A 15,108-nucleotide genomic window follows, 5' to 3' on the forward strand; every position below is an offset into this window, starting at 1 on the left:
GTTAAAGTATTGTTCGTCTCCAAACAGTATTGTTTACATTGTATCCGTGTTGATAGCCTCGTTTATCACATAATTAGTTTTTCTGCAATTTTCTGCTATAGGCCTACATGCACTGGTTATTTGGGCGTAATAAAATCGTGAGTCATGACGTAACGTTACGTAAACATAATATTTGGTCCGATATTAATTAAGTTACGCAGTTAGCTGGTAATCCGACTATTGACTAGTCATAATTTGGAACAGAAATCTGCTTCCTTTACAGCAGTGGTAAGTGTGATTACCTCTAATCAAACGAAACACTGCGAGGAGTATTTGGTTGTTGTGGTGTTACTACGACTGCATATGTAGGCTATTGCTCCAACATTGTGCGAGTCAAATTGACAGAGGCTACATAGAAACCATAAAAATACCGGAAGTTTACATTCTTTAGCACGTTTCCGGTAGGTTTTACCCGTGGTGGGCTTGTGGTTGTTCGCCTTGTGTTTTTAACGATAAAACTGTACAATATTATAAACTTTAACATTGTCGTGATAGTGACATTATATATTTCCGGTAAGTTAATTCTGGTCGGCCGCTGTCATTTGGCTGTTCATCCCCATTGCATTGAGCTGAAATGAAGTAAGAATGCGTTTCACTCGCAACTATCACTGCTGTCGTGCTGAGTCTCTAATCCCTATCGGTTGGTAAATCCCTACCCTATCTCGCCCACTATCGCCGAAGTGTAGGCAAAAATGGGTCAAGGGGGTGTCTGAATCTGAATGTATACACAGCAGGACTTTCTGGTATATTGCAGCGGAATAGTGTAACTAACTATACACTGATGGAGAGCTGTACTGGAGCTCCGAACTCACTCTGCACGCACAATGTCACTGTCTACAGTCTAGTTTATTCCACTCAATAATTGTTTTGGGGAAAAAAGAATGTTTATACTGGTCACTTTTACAGTTTGTTATGATGGTTACTGGCTTGTCTATTAATAATATTTCCACTAGTACTAGTAGGCTACAATAATTGTCAATTTTTTTGGGTCTAATTAACAGTTTACCACGAATAGGAGTCAGATAGGAGTCAATGGGCACCTTGAAGAAAAATGTCAATCGCACCATCTTTCTTCTGTCTTGTAGTGGTGATAGTTGGGTGTTCAGACAGACAGGCAAGTTAACACTACAAAAGCAACCACTACTATACGATTAATATTTAAGCTAACATGCAATACAAAGGCATATATAAACATGCAGCAGATAAAGATTAAATATACTTAAGTCCTATAAGAACACATCAAGCCGTCTACTCACTAAAAGTATAAGCATCCAATATAACACTCTTCGTGGTAGTCCAAAACCAAAGCAAGTGGGGAAGCATAGACCAACCACAGAGTTTTATATAAAAAATCACCCCGCATGTGCAAATAACCGTCATAAACGGGCTGGTCCACGTTAAGAACAGAAACATCAATATACTGCTCTACCCCCACCTCAGTTCTAAGGCTAATTTTCACTGTGATTCTTCTTTTTTCGCCAAAAGGAATCATTTCTTGCCACATCTGACACAAATTTATAATAATTCATCACTATTTTCAAGTAAAATTTTGCGATTCAAAAACATAAACAAAATACGTTGGAATTGGTCCGCAATATCTATGAAACTTGCGCTTGTGCAGACAGCGAATGCAGGTTCGTGGCTTTAATCGCATAATTCTACTTGAATATAGTGTTGCATTATTATTATAAATTTGTCAGTCAGTTTCGGTCTGATTTTCACGTAATTCAAACTCAATCATCATTACAGAGAAATGATGACATATTTGAACGATATGATTTTAAAATCAAATAAAAATTGTTTCTTCAGTAGAAGGTCTACAAGCTAAAAACCTGATTTTTCGTACAATCAGGGGCCATAATCCAGGAAGTTATGGTCCGATGTGCGCCAATGCCGAAAGGAACCGAAATCTTTGGAATATAAACGTACATTAAAAGTTTCATCAAAGTGGATATATCAATTGCTACCTCTGAGAGTTGCCACAAGCGAAAAACATGATTTTTGGTACAATCAGGGGCCATTATCCATGAAGTTACAGTCCGATGCATAACAAATTTTCAAAAGAAACAGAGATCTTTGGGATATAAACCTATATTTCAAGTTTCGTCAAAATAGGATAAAAATTGTGACCTCTAGAGTGTCCACAAACAAAAAATGTGAATGGATACACAGATGGACAGACAGGGGCAATGTCATAATAATTCCACATGTAAATAAAAACTTATCCAATTCCATTATGTTTTTCAGCTTGAATGATGAATCTTCTGTTTTGAAAGGATGATATATTTTCTAGTGAATATTATATTTTTAATACCAACTTAACTAGTGATAAAAATGAATGGTACATCAATAAGACAGAAATCGTCATCATCATATAAAAGAAAAAGAAAAAAACTGTCAATTTCATCTGTTAGTCAAAACAGTAAATTCCAGCAAAAAGTCAAGTCATCTCCCTCAACAAGCAAGAACAATACAAAATGTGCAAACATCATGAATGCAAAACTTCCAGAACTAAAATCTCGTCCGCTAACAGCAAAATTGACAGAAGTACCAAGTAGAATAACACCATCACCAAAGAATCTATTACCTCCACCATTTGAAAGACGGAAAAAGGTTGCTTTATTGACAGCTATTAAACCAGAAAATGAAAAATCTGAGAAAGAAAGATTTATGCGTGCTCATTTTGTTTATAATCCCTTATTTATCTACAAATATCCAGCTGATAGTTCAGTTATCGAAAAATTCAACAAACCATCCGCTCGTTATTTAACACAGGTAAATAAAAAACCCTAATACTTTTTTTAGTCCATATTTTATACTAGGTAGCAAGATAAGGAAATGATCAGAAAAGGTCTGAACCTGTAAAAAAATTTTCCTATGAACTTTATTATAAGTAAACAGTTAATATTCCAGAACCTACTCTAGCCAATACATATTTTTATACTCTCACATTTTCATGTGAGAAACTTTCAATCAATAGAAACAGGTAACACAAACCAATTACAAATGATTTTTTATGCATTTGATATTCAGATAATAAGTTGTTATACAATAATTAATAGTATAAAACGGATGGGTTTTTGTCCCCCGCCTTTCGAAGAAAGCAGGGGACTATTAAAATGGGTTCGTCCGCCTGTCTGTTTGTCTGTCTGCCCGTCACACTTTTTGGGATACAATAACTCTCCTTCTAATTGAGCCAGAATGTTCAAACTTGGTGTAGGTGTTTATTAGGTTGATGCCTTGATGAACATGTTTTGCTTAGAGTAAGCAGAGATAAGCAATTTGATCGGTTGATGCTTTGGAACACAACAACTTTAGTTCTGATTAAGTGAGAGTGATCAAACTTGGTGTATAGTTTCATTACATCGGTACCTTGACTAAGTTCGATAATAAACATTTTCTGCTAAGGGTAAGCAGAGCGATAAGCAATTTGATTGGTCGAGACTTTGAAACACAATAACTCTCCTTCTCTAATTGAGGTAGAGTGTTTAAATTTAGTGTAGGTGTTCATTAGGTGAATGCCTGATGGAGTGCGATGATGAACATTGTCTGCTTACGGTAAGCAGATATAAGCAATTTGATTGGTGGATGTTTTGGGCACGATAACTTTGGTTATAATTAAGTGAGAGCTATGAAACTCCAAGTATAGATTCATTATATCATTACCTTGACTAAGTTTGATGAGAATTTTCTGCTTAGGCCAAGGAGTGATAAGCAATTTGATTGGTAAAACTCTGCTTTTAATTGAGGTAGAATGTGTAAACTTGATGTTGATGGAGTGCTGAAACTTAGTGTATAGTTGATAATCAATTTGATTGCTCGATACTTTTGAAAAAGATAAATGTTCAATTAATTAATGTGTCATCTATTTCTTTTGGGATTTTGGAGGGGGACATCAGCCTCACTGTTGGCTTTTTGATAATGGAATTCTAGTAATTATTGTATGACATTTTCATGTGGACATATTATGTCACTCGGTATGTCAAAATGAGTCGGAATTAGAGACAAAATAAGTGAAAATATTAATTTTGATCGAAATTGAGATTTTCACAAAAATGAGTCTATCTGTCGACATTTCTATAGGTACCTGAAAATAATAATAGACCTATCGTACACGCAAAACCTTATTTTAATTCATGTGTTAAAAGAACACGTGTACAACTGTGGTGGCTTCTTTGATGATTACCCAATCAATAACCTTAATCTCCTGACCACTAGCTGGCCCTAAGGTGCTAATTAATTGATGAGATTAACTGTTAATCTCACCAAAGTTATAATATACAAAACATAGACTACTAATGTATAGATTGTTCTGCAGTATAACACTATCATGTGAGTATGCCGCATTTACTACGATTTTCATCCTCGGCCCCCTTGAAATCCTAAATAAAAAAATATTAAACGACAAAATAGCAAATAAATGGCGGAAATTGTCAGATCAAATTTTTACTACGATTTTCATCTTCAGCACCCCTGGAAAGATATATTCAATGACAAAACAGCAAATAAATGGCCTGGTTGCTATGGGATTTTGTTTTGAACATATCAAATCTTTGACTTGCTTTTTCTCAAAAGTTTTGTGTGTTGGGTAGCTTCAAATGGACACAGCTCAGTCAATTTTTGCCCGATTCAAACAAACTATAAATCAAATTGAAGGTATTGAGTTGGAGTATGTGAAAATAACTCAATTTTCTAAATTTCCTCATTGCAACTCATTATGCCATGACGGGTCACAAATATTGACGCCGCTCCTCTCCTCTTCATGTGTTTGTGGACACTCTACAGGTCTCAATTTTTATCCGATTTTGATAAAACTTGAAATATAGGTTAATCTCCCACAGATCTCGGATCCTTTTGATATTTGCATTAATTGGACCGTAACTTCCTGGATTATGGCCCCTGACTGTACGAAAAATCACGTTTTTAGCTTGTGAACACTCTAGAAATGTCACAATTTTTATCCGATTTTGATGAAACTTGAAATGTATGTTTATATCCCAAAGATCTCAGTTCCTTTTGATATTCATGCATATCCACGGTAAATTTCTGGATTATAACTCCTTATTGTACGAAAAATCACGTTTTTAGCTGTAGTCACTCTAGAGATCACCATTTTTTTGCGATTTTGCTGAAACTTAAAATATATGTTTAAATCCTGAAGCTCTCGATTCCTTTCGATATTGGCGCATATCGGACCGTAACTACATGAATGATGTCCCCTGCTTGTATAAAAATATCATTTTTAGTTTGTGGACCCCCTTGAGGTCACAATTTTTATCCGATTTTGCTGAAACTTAAAATATATGTTTATATCTCAAAGATCTTGGTTCCTTTTTATATTGTCGCATGTCGGACCATAACATTGTGGATTATAGCCCCCGATTGTATGAAAAATCTCTTTTTTTAACTTGTTCTCTGTCCATCTCTTGCAAAATGTGGGCGTATCTTGCATGGCAACTGCTTGTTTTGTCTATATTTACAGGCCATCCTCATAATGGAAAAAGCTTTAGCTAGATATGGAAGTTATGAAATATTTGAGGAAATTACAGGGGGGCCTATTTTAAATAGACCTTATATTTACACTCTTGTCCGAAAGTATTTGAAAAAAGAAAATCTAGAGAACGACATTAATATAAACTTAAGTGAAGATTTACTTTCACGTGGATCTATGACTCAAGTTAAGGGTCGACCAACTGTTAATGTTAGAATTGTCAATCTGAGAGAGCAGTGGGCCGAAGGACTTCTGCGCCATGAAATAGGTAAGTCCTCATAGATTTATGTGTATTAAGACTTTGAATTTGAATCAGAATTGCTATCTACTCCCGAGTATTTTTCAAAGAGTAAGGACCAGTAAAGTTTTAGATTAGCATCATCATGTCAGATTTGACTGTTGGCAGTGCACTTTAGACAACATTTTATTGCCCGCGCCTTTCGGAGAAAGCAGGGGATTATTAAAATGTGTTTGTCCGCCTGTCTGTCTGTCGGTCCATCCGTCTGTCTGTTTGCCACACTTTTTGGGACACAATAACTCTCTTTCTAATTGAGCTTTAAACTTGGTATAGGTGTTTATTAGGTCAATGCCTTGATGTAGTTCAAGATGAGCATTTTCTGCTTAGGGTAAGCAGAGATAAGCAATTTGATTGGTATCATTACCTTGACTAAGTTCGATGATGAGAATTTTTGCTTAGGCTAAGGAGCGATAAGAAATTTGATTGGTCAAGACTTAGGAACATAACAACTCTGCTTTTAAATGAGGTAGAATGTTTAAACTTGATGTAGATGTTTATTATTAGGTAAATGTCTTGACTGAGTTCAATGATTAACATTTCGAGCTAAAGCTAAGCAATTTCATTGGTCGATGCTTTGGGACAAGATAACTTTGATTCTATCTGATTGAGAGTGTTGATAATCAGTTTGATTGCTTGATACTTTTGAAAAAAAATAAATCTATTAATTAATATGTGTCATCTATTTATTTTGGGATTTCGGCGGGGGACATCAGCCTCACTGTTGGCTTGTTTTTACACAAATCACTGTTACATCTCGAAGTTTATATATAAATATTTTATAATATTAATAAAACATTCACATTTTAGGTACCCATTATATACGCAGCTGTAACAATCAATATCAATTATGGGCCAACTTTAGGACCAGAAGAGAATTAGGTCTTTTACCATTAAACCCAACCGAAGAAGGTTTGGCATCTTTACATAGTGTTTTGACAAGGACTGATCCCTTACTGTGGCGTGCTGCTTTATTATATTACACAGCTTATAAAGCTTCAGTTTTATCTTTTAAAGAACTTTTTCATGATCTGGAACAATTTGTGCACAGTCCTAATGTGAGATGGGATTATTGTATTCGAGCAAAACGGGGGCAAACAGATACGTCCAAACCAGGTAAAATGATTGCATGCTGTTATTTGTTTTATTATGTGCCCACATTTTCATGTGGACTTATATTGTTGTCACCCCTGTCTGTCCACGATTTGTATGTGGCTACTCTACAGGTTACAATTTTTATCCGATTTTGATGAAACTTGTTATATAGGTCTGTCTCTCAATGATCTTGGTTCCTTTCGAAATTGGCATGAATCGAACCGTAACTTCATGGATTATAGCTCCTGATTGTAAGAAAAATCACGTTTTTAGCTTGTGGCCACTCCTCTAGAGGTCACAATTTTCATCTGATTTTAATGAAACTTGAAATGTATGTTTATAACCCAAAGATCTTGGTTCCTTTCGATATTTTGAACAGTAATTTCTTTGATTATGGCCCCTGATTGTATGTAAAATGTTTTTTATACGCCCACATTTTCATGTGGACGTATTATGCCGTCGCCTCTGTCCGTCCGTCCACAATTGTTTGTGGACTCTCTACAGGTCACAATTCTTATCCGATTTTGACGAAACTTGAAATATAGGTTTATCCCCAAAAGATCTCGGCTGCTTTCGATATTGGCATGTATCGGATCGAAACTTCATGGATTATGGCCCCTTATTGTACGAAAAATCGCATTTTTAGCTTGTGGATTATCTAGAGGTCGCAATTTTTTTTCCAATTTTAAAAACTGGAACCGTTCGAAAATATCACCATTACACCGTAATGTTGGTTGAATTTGAATTTTGTGAAAACTGCCAGACAAAATGGCTACCCCTCATATGCAAATATACATCTGGTATATTAAGGTTGTGGATCCCCTAGCGGTTACAATTTGTTTGTGGACACTGTACAGGTCTCAACTTTTATCTGATTTTGATGGAACTTGAAATATAGATCTATCTCCCAAAGATCTTGGTTCCTTTTGATATTGGCATGTATCGGACCATAACTTCATGGATTATGGCCCCTGATTGTACAAAAAATCACGTTTTTAGCTTGTGGCAACTCTAGAGGTCACAATTTTGATCCGATTTTGATGAAACTTGAAATACATGTTTATATCCCAAAGATCTTGGTTCCTTTCGATATTCGCACATATTGGATCGTAACATCCTGAATTATGGCCCTTGATTGGCCGAAAAGAGACGGATAGAGAACAAGCTAAACAAATAACGATTTTTCGTACAATCAGGGGCCATAATTCAGGAAGTTACGATCCGATACGCACAAATATCGAGAGGAACCAAGATCTTTGGGTTGTAAACTTACATTTCAAGTTTCATCAAAATCAGAAGAAAATTGTCACCTCTAGAGGGTTCACAACCTTGATATACCATATTTTTATGCTATTTGAGAACGAGGAATGGCTATTTTGTCTGTCAGTTTTGGGCTGATTTTCACGAAATTCAAACTCAACCATTCTTAAGGTGTAACGGTGATATACTAAAACATTTTTTTAAATCAGATAAAAATTATGACCTCTATAGGGTCCACAAGCTAAAAACGTGATTTTTCGTACAATCAGGGGCCATAATTCAGGAAGTTACGACCCGATTTGTGTGAATATTGGGAGGAAAACGAGATCTTTGGGTTATAAACTTACATTTCAAGTTTCATCAAAATCAGAAGAAAATTGTGACCTCTAGAGGGTCCACACCCTTGATATACTATAGTTTTATGCTATTTGAGAACGAGGGATGGCTATTTTGTCTGTCAGTTTTGGGCTGATTTTCACGAAATTCGAACTCAACCATTCTTAGGGTGTAACGTTGATATACTAAAACGTTTTTTTAAATTGGATAAAAATTATGATTGTTCGAAAAATCACATTTTTAGCTTGTGGATTATCTAGAGGTCACAATTTTTTTTCCGATTTTAAAAACCATTTAAATATATTCACCGTAACACCATAATGAAGGTTGAAATCGAATTTTAGCACTTATTTAAAGACATTTATATCTTTCCGTGAATTTTATTACAATTGACAAGTGCCTCATGAAGGATGGAAATGTGGTCGTATATTGCCGTCGCCCCCGTCCGTCCGTCCGTCCATCGGTCCATCGTCCACAATTTCTTGTTAACACTCTACAGACTACATTTGTCAACATTTGTCATCTGATTGTTTTGAAATTGATATATGTTGTTGGCATATTAGTGAGATGAAGAAGCCGATTTAATTTTAATAACTTCCGTTAATTTCTTCTGGAGTTATGGCCCTTGTTTCACTTTGTTGCACCTTGTGAACGCTCTAATGACAAAAGTTATCAACCGATCTGCATGAAATTTATATGCATCATTTGAATTAGTAAAACAAAGAAGCCTATTGAATTTCAGCAATTTCCTTTAATTACATGTAGAGTTATGGCCCTTGTTTCACTTTATTGAACCTTGTGAACGCTCTAATGACACCAGTTCAGTTATCATCCGATCTGTTTGAAATTGATATGCATCATTTAAATTAGTGAAACGTAGAAGCCTATTGAATTTCAGCAATTTCCGTTAATTACGCTGTGAGTTATGGCCCTTGTTTCACTTTGTTGTACCCTGTGAATGCTCTAACGATAAAAGTTATTATCCGATCTGTATGAAATTTATATGCATCATTTAAATTAGTGAAATAAAGAGTCTGTTGAATTTCAGCAATTTCCGTTAATTACATCTAGAGTTATGGCCCTTGTTTCACTTTGTTGAATCTTGTGAATGCTCTAATGACAACAGTTATCATCCGATCTGTTTGAAATTGATATGCATCATTTAAATTAGTGAAACGAAGAAGCCTATTGAATTTCAGCAATTTACCTTAATTACGCTGTGAGTTATGGCCCTTGTTCCACTTTGTTGTACCTTGTGAATGCTCTAACAACAAAAGTTATTGTCCGATCTGTATAAAATTTATATTTATCGTTTAAATTAGTGAAACGAACCTATTGAGTATTGAGTTTCAACAAATTTCCGTTAATTACATCTAGAGTTATGGCCCTTAATTAAATTTGTTGAATCTTGTGAACGCTTGGAACTACAAAAGTCAGCACTTAATCTGTATGAAATTCATATGCATCATTTAAATTAGTGAAATGAAGAAGCCTATTTACTTTGTTGAACCTTGTGAACGTTCGAATGACAAAAGTTATTATCCGTATGAAATTTATATGCATTATTTGAATTTGTAAAATGAAAAATCCTGTCGAATTTTAACAATTTCTGTAGATTACTTCCAGAGTTACGGCCTTTGTTTTAGTTTGTAGAACCTTGTGAACCCTCAAACGACAAAAATTATAATGTCATCTGTATGAAATTGTCTATTAAATTCCCCTAATTATCTACAAAAGAATTAATATGCGACAACCCTTGTCGACTGCTCGGACGATTTAGCTGCTGTGGGTGTATGTTTTGTTGCAGGCAACCTATCTTTTAACTTCTAGTTTCACATATGGACTTTGTATATTTTTTCACGTTCTTGCCTACTAGACTTTACTTATCACCTACAGTGTCCTGTTTATCGATAAATAGTCGATTTTAATGTCTCAATTCATTGTTAATATTTGAAGGCAAACAAATATAGTTTTACAAATTTTACAGGACGAATTTGTGACCTCCCTAAATTTGACCAAATCATTATGGAAGTGCATAATTATTACGGATGAAAACGGACATGCGGGTAGGTCATGAGAAACAAACAATTAATTAACCACGACATTATACCGTAAATGACGGTTGAGTTCGAATTTCTTGAAAATCTGACCAAAACTGCTGGACAAAATGGCCGCTCCTCGTAAGCAAATAGTGTAAGCATCTGGTATATCAAGGTTGTAGACCCTCTAGAGCTCATAATTTTGATACGATTTTGATGAAACTTGAAATACATGTTTATAATCCAAAGATCTTGGTTCTGTTTGTGCATATCGGATCATAACTTTCTGAATTATAGTCCTTGATTGTACAAAAAATCTTGTTTTTAGCACGTTTGGTCCCTGTAGAGGTCACAATTTTTATCCGATTTAAAAAAACGTGTTATTAACTAATATATCACTGTTACACACTAAGATCTCAGTTCCTTTTGATAATCACGCATATCTGAATGTAACTTCCTGGATTATGGCCTTCTTTGAACGCAAATTGTGTAAAAGTATGTAATACAAAGGTTGTGGACCCTCTAGAGGTCACAATTTTTATCCAATTTTGATGAAGCTTAAAACATATATATCCCAAAGATCTCAATCCCTTTCGATATTTGTGCATTTGAGACCATAACTTTCTGGATTATGGCTCCTGATTGTACAAAAATTCGCTTTTGTTTGTAGCTTGTTTTTTTATCCATGTCTTGCAAAATGTGGGCGTATCTTGCTCGGCAGCCACTGGTTCTTTGTTCAGAAAACTAATTCAAATAGTTTTCTAAAGCACAGAATATTTTATATATTTTAAGGGTCATTTTGCAAAGATCAAGTATATCTAGATGGAGCTCTACAGATACTTAAAAGACGCCACACCTTAGATTTTAGTCTATTGGTCAGACTAGGTAAAGTCTCCCACAGGGATATTGAGTTATTAGAAGATATTTGTGAATTAGAAAATACTAAAATACCTAGTTTTATGAATGACATGAATCTCTATAAAAGACAAATAGATAGGATAGCTGATGTGAACGGTTTAACAGATAACATTTTAGCAGAAGTGGAATAATTTTTATTTTGTGGCTTTATGTAAACGTCTACTGTAAACTTCGCATAAGTCGGACCTTCGCTCAACTCTGATAAAATCGTTTGGACCCTTTGATCCTGCACGTTTTTATACGGCCACGTTTTCATGTGGACGTATTATGCTGTCCGTCCGGACGTCCACAATTGTTTGTGGACTCTCTACAGGTCACAATTCTTATCCGATTTTGACGAAACTTGAAATATAGGTTTATCCCCAAAAGATCTCGGCTGCTTTCGATATTAGCATGTATCGGATCGAAACTTCATGGATTATGGCCCCCTGATTGTACGAAAAATCACGTTTTTAGCTTGTGGACCCTATAGAGGTCACAATTTTTATCTGATTTTTTTGAAACTTGAAATGTAAGTTTATAACACAAAGATCTCGGTTCCTTTTGATATTCGCGCATATCGGACCGTAACTTCCTGAATTATGGCCCCTGATTGTACGAAAAATCGCGTTTTTAGCCTGTGGACCCTATAGAGGTCATAATTTTTATCCGATTTAAAAAAAACGTATTATTATATCACCGTTACACCCTAAGGAAGGTTGAGTTCGAATGGCCGCCGTTCGTTCTCAAATAGCGTAAAAATATGGTATATCAAGGTTGTGGACCCTATAGAGGTCACAATTTTCATCCGATTTTGTTGAAACTTGAAATGTAAGTTTATAACACAAAGATCTCAGTTCCTTTTGATATTCGCACATATTGAATTGTAATTTCCTGAATTATGGCCCTTGATAGTAGGAAAACTCACTTTCTTGTTAGCTTGTTCTCTATCCATCTCTTGAAAATGTGGGCGTATCCTGCCTGGCAGCCGCTGGTTCTTATTAAATATCTGCGCGTAAGTCGGATCTTTGCTCAACTTGGATCAAATTGTTAGGTCCATTTGATCTAATTCCGGCTTCATTACCATCGCCTAAGTCGGATCAGCAGTATGTTCACAACATGCTGTTAAAAATACGACCCCCTCCTCCAAATACTGGGCAGCTCACAAATTTGCGCAACTCGGCCATTTAAGATGAAACGAAATTGGAATTTTTGATTTTAATTGGGCTAGGCAAAGCAATAATTGACTGAAGTTTCTCAACTTTTTAATGATTCTAATTTTTTCCCACCCCAGCTTACCTAAATTTCGTTTCGTTATATATGGCCCGTGCCAAAGCCGTTTAGCAGAAGGGGACTCAATTTTAACACCATGTTGTGTTGCACATACAGACTCTAGCGAGGTAAGCAAGGTCTTATTTTCTCACTAAAATGTTCCTGTACATTGTTCAGGCGTTCACAGAGAATGACATACAACCGTTTAGCAGTAAAAAGTTGCCCAGTAAAATTGACTGGGAACCAATTTTATTTCGACATGTATTCAATAGGACGATACCTGAACGTACAGGGCGATAATGAGACCTATGTTCAGAGCTGAACTAGGTCCTCGGCTAACTCGGATCTTCGCATAACTCGGATAAAATCGATCAGTCCATTTAGATCCGACTTATGCGAAGTTTACTGTATTTGAAATACATGTACGTAGTCATTAGTACTAATATTATTAAAATGACATGTCTTTGAGGGTATGCTTTTGTATGTGTGTAAAGAAATATATTATGTAAATTTATTTAGAAATGTTGTCTTTTAAAGATATTTTCCCTTGTACAAACTGTGTGATTGATTTGATGATATATTTTAGACTAAAAAAATATTCAAACTAATTAATCTATCAAAAATTTACTTCAAATCCCTCTCAAAACTGTGTATTTGCAGGGAGATACACCAAACTATAAAAAAATCTATTTTTAGAAGCCATGTTTGTCACCTACCTTGATTGAGGGAGGGTCCATTTTTCAGAATGTATTTGTCATTAGTTATTGTCCATTTACCATACGTACGGAGGCCTAAGTAAATTCTTGAATTATTTTCTGCCAACTTGTTTTTCTGCCGTTTAACCATTTGATCAAGAAATAACAACCCTACCTATTAAGTCAAGCTGGCAGACAACACAACCTCCCACTACAACTGGTCAAATCTTCATGTAGTAGAGGCCATCAAAAGTATACAAAAACGGAACGGAATATAGATCTGTATTTTAATCAGATTGTGGGAAATTACCACCCAATACTTTTGAGGGTATGTATGTTTAAGTGATGAAGAAATTAAAACTTAAAACTACCAGTATGTTAATTGTTGTATTTAAAATTTGTTAGTGATGATTGCATTGGTCTAGTTTGAATGTTGTTTCAAATTCCTGTTGTATGTGACAAGAAGCAGGGTCGTCTGTCCACCCGCTGCTAAAGACCCCCATGCGCAAGTGAATTATTGAAGTAAAATTGAACCATATGTTAGTCCCAAAATGACCTAGTTTGTGTCGAGTGGACGTTAAACCCCATTTCTCTCTCAAATCTTTCTGTCCTTGAACAAAAACACTGTATCCATGTATACATTATGGGAGATTCGATAACGAGTTGGCAGTTTTCACTATAATAGTTAAAAGCTAGCTAATGTAAAGGCAATTAGCTGATCCACTATGAACCGAGAACTAAGCGGTTGAAATTTCCGGCCAGCCTTGATCATCATTACTAAAGTCAGTACGATAAACAGCATAGTCTCGATTATCCATTTAATCGTTAAATCGTGAAGGAAAGTTATGCAGTAAATCGGCTCATAATCCACTAACGATCGCAGGCTAGCGATGCCATCTAGAGTTTATTATGGTCTGGATAGGTTAATTAATAATTTAGATAACATTTCAGGCCTAAAAAAAAAAACCTGCAATAGACAGATTTAGCTCTTGCATAATGTATGTTTAAGACAAGTAACATGCCAAGGGAAGTAAGAATATGACACAACGTGTTCTATTTCCTAGACCAGGGTAAAGTGTTAGAGTATATATATTAACCCATACTATTGTTAAATATAAAAGTTTTAGGAATGAATTAATTGATACAGGGATTTATTATGTACCTGTTATTGACAGACACCATAAATATGCAATTTTCAGCACCAATTTATGGATTTAAGTGCTCAAAATTTACATTAGTCAGTAGAAATACCATTGAGTGAGACATCATCTATGACTTATTTGTTTACAGGGTGTATTGTTTTTGTGACTTATTTGTTTTCAGGGCGTATTGTTTTTATTTATTTTTGAGTTATGTATTTTGACAAACTACATTATATTTGATTTAGTAATTTGTATCAGTTTCATTTTTCTTCACAGAAGACAATTCTTTACTAGAATGTCTTGTGTTTAAATTTGAGTGGGCCAAAAACAACCTTCAGGATTTTTCAAATTGGTACTTGTATGTCAGGGATGGTGCTTGAGGGAATAGATGATCCACTTGCATATACATTGGCAGCACTTCAGTTACACTGTACAGCAAATAAATCCATGGCACTAATAGTAAATTCTAGAATAGACAGAAAATCTTTCCTGCACATTACCATTTCCATGCCCAGATATTGACTTGCTGTAGCCGCTTTATATGCCC

At 35.2% G+C, this 15,108-nt stretch overlaps 1 protein-coding gene across 1 annotated transcript; it reads left to right on the top strand.

Annotated features, from left to right (window-relative positions):
- Positions 1–440: 440 nt before the first annotated feature.
- On the top strand, positions 441–13,792 carry LOC126814432 (putative tyrosine carboxypeptidase MATCAP2). Its single transcript, XM_050539530.1, has 5 exons — positions 441–552; positions 2,287–2,814; positions 5,522–5,798; positions 6,636–6,941; positions 11,348–13,792. The coding sequence occupies exons 2-5, from the start codon at positions 2,374–2,376 to the stop codon at positions 11,602–11,604; spliced, it is 1,281 nt and encodes a 426-aa protein (XP_050395487.1). The 5' UTR covers positions 441–552; positions 2,287–2,373; the 3' UTR covers positions 11,605–13,792.
- The last annotated feature ends 1,316 nt before the right edge of the window (positions 13,793–15,108 follow it).

This window comes from Patella vulgata, chromosome 3 (assembly GCF_932274485.2).
Source record: "Patella vulgata chromosome 3, xgPatVulg1.2, whole genome shotgun sequence".
NCBI lineage: Eukaryota > Metazoa > Mollusca > Gastropoda > Patellidae > Patella > Patella vulgata.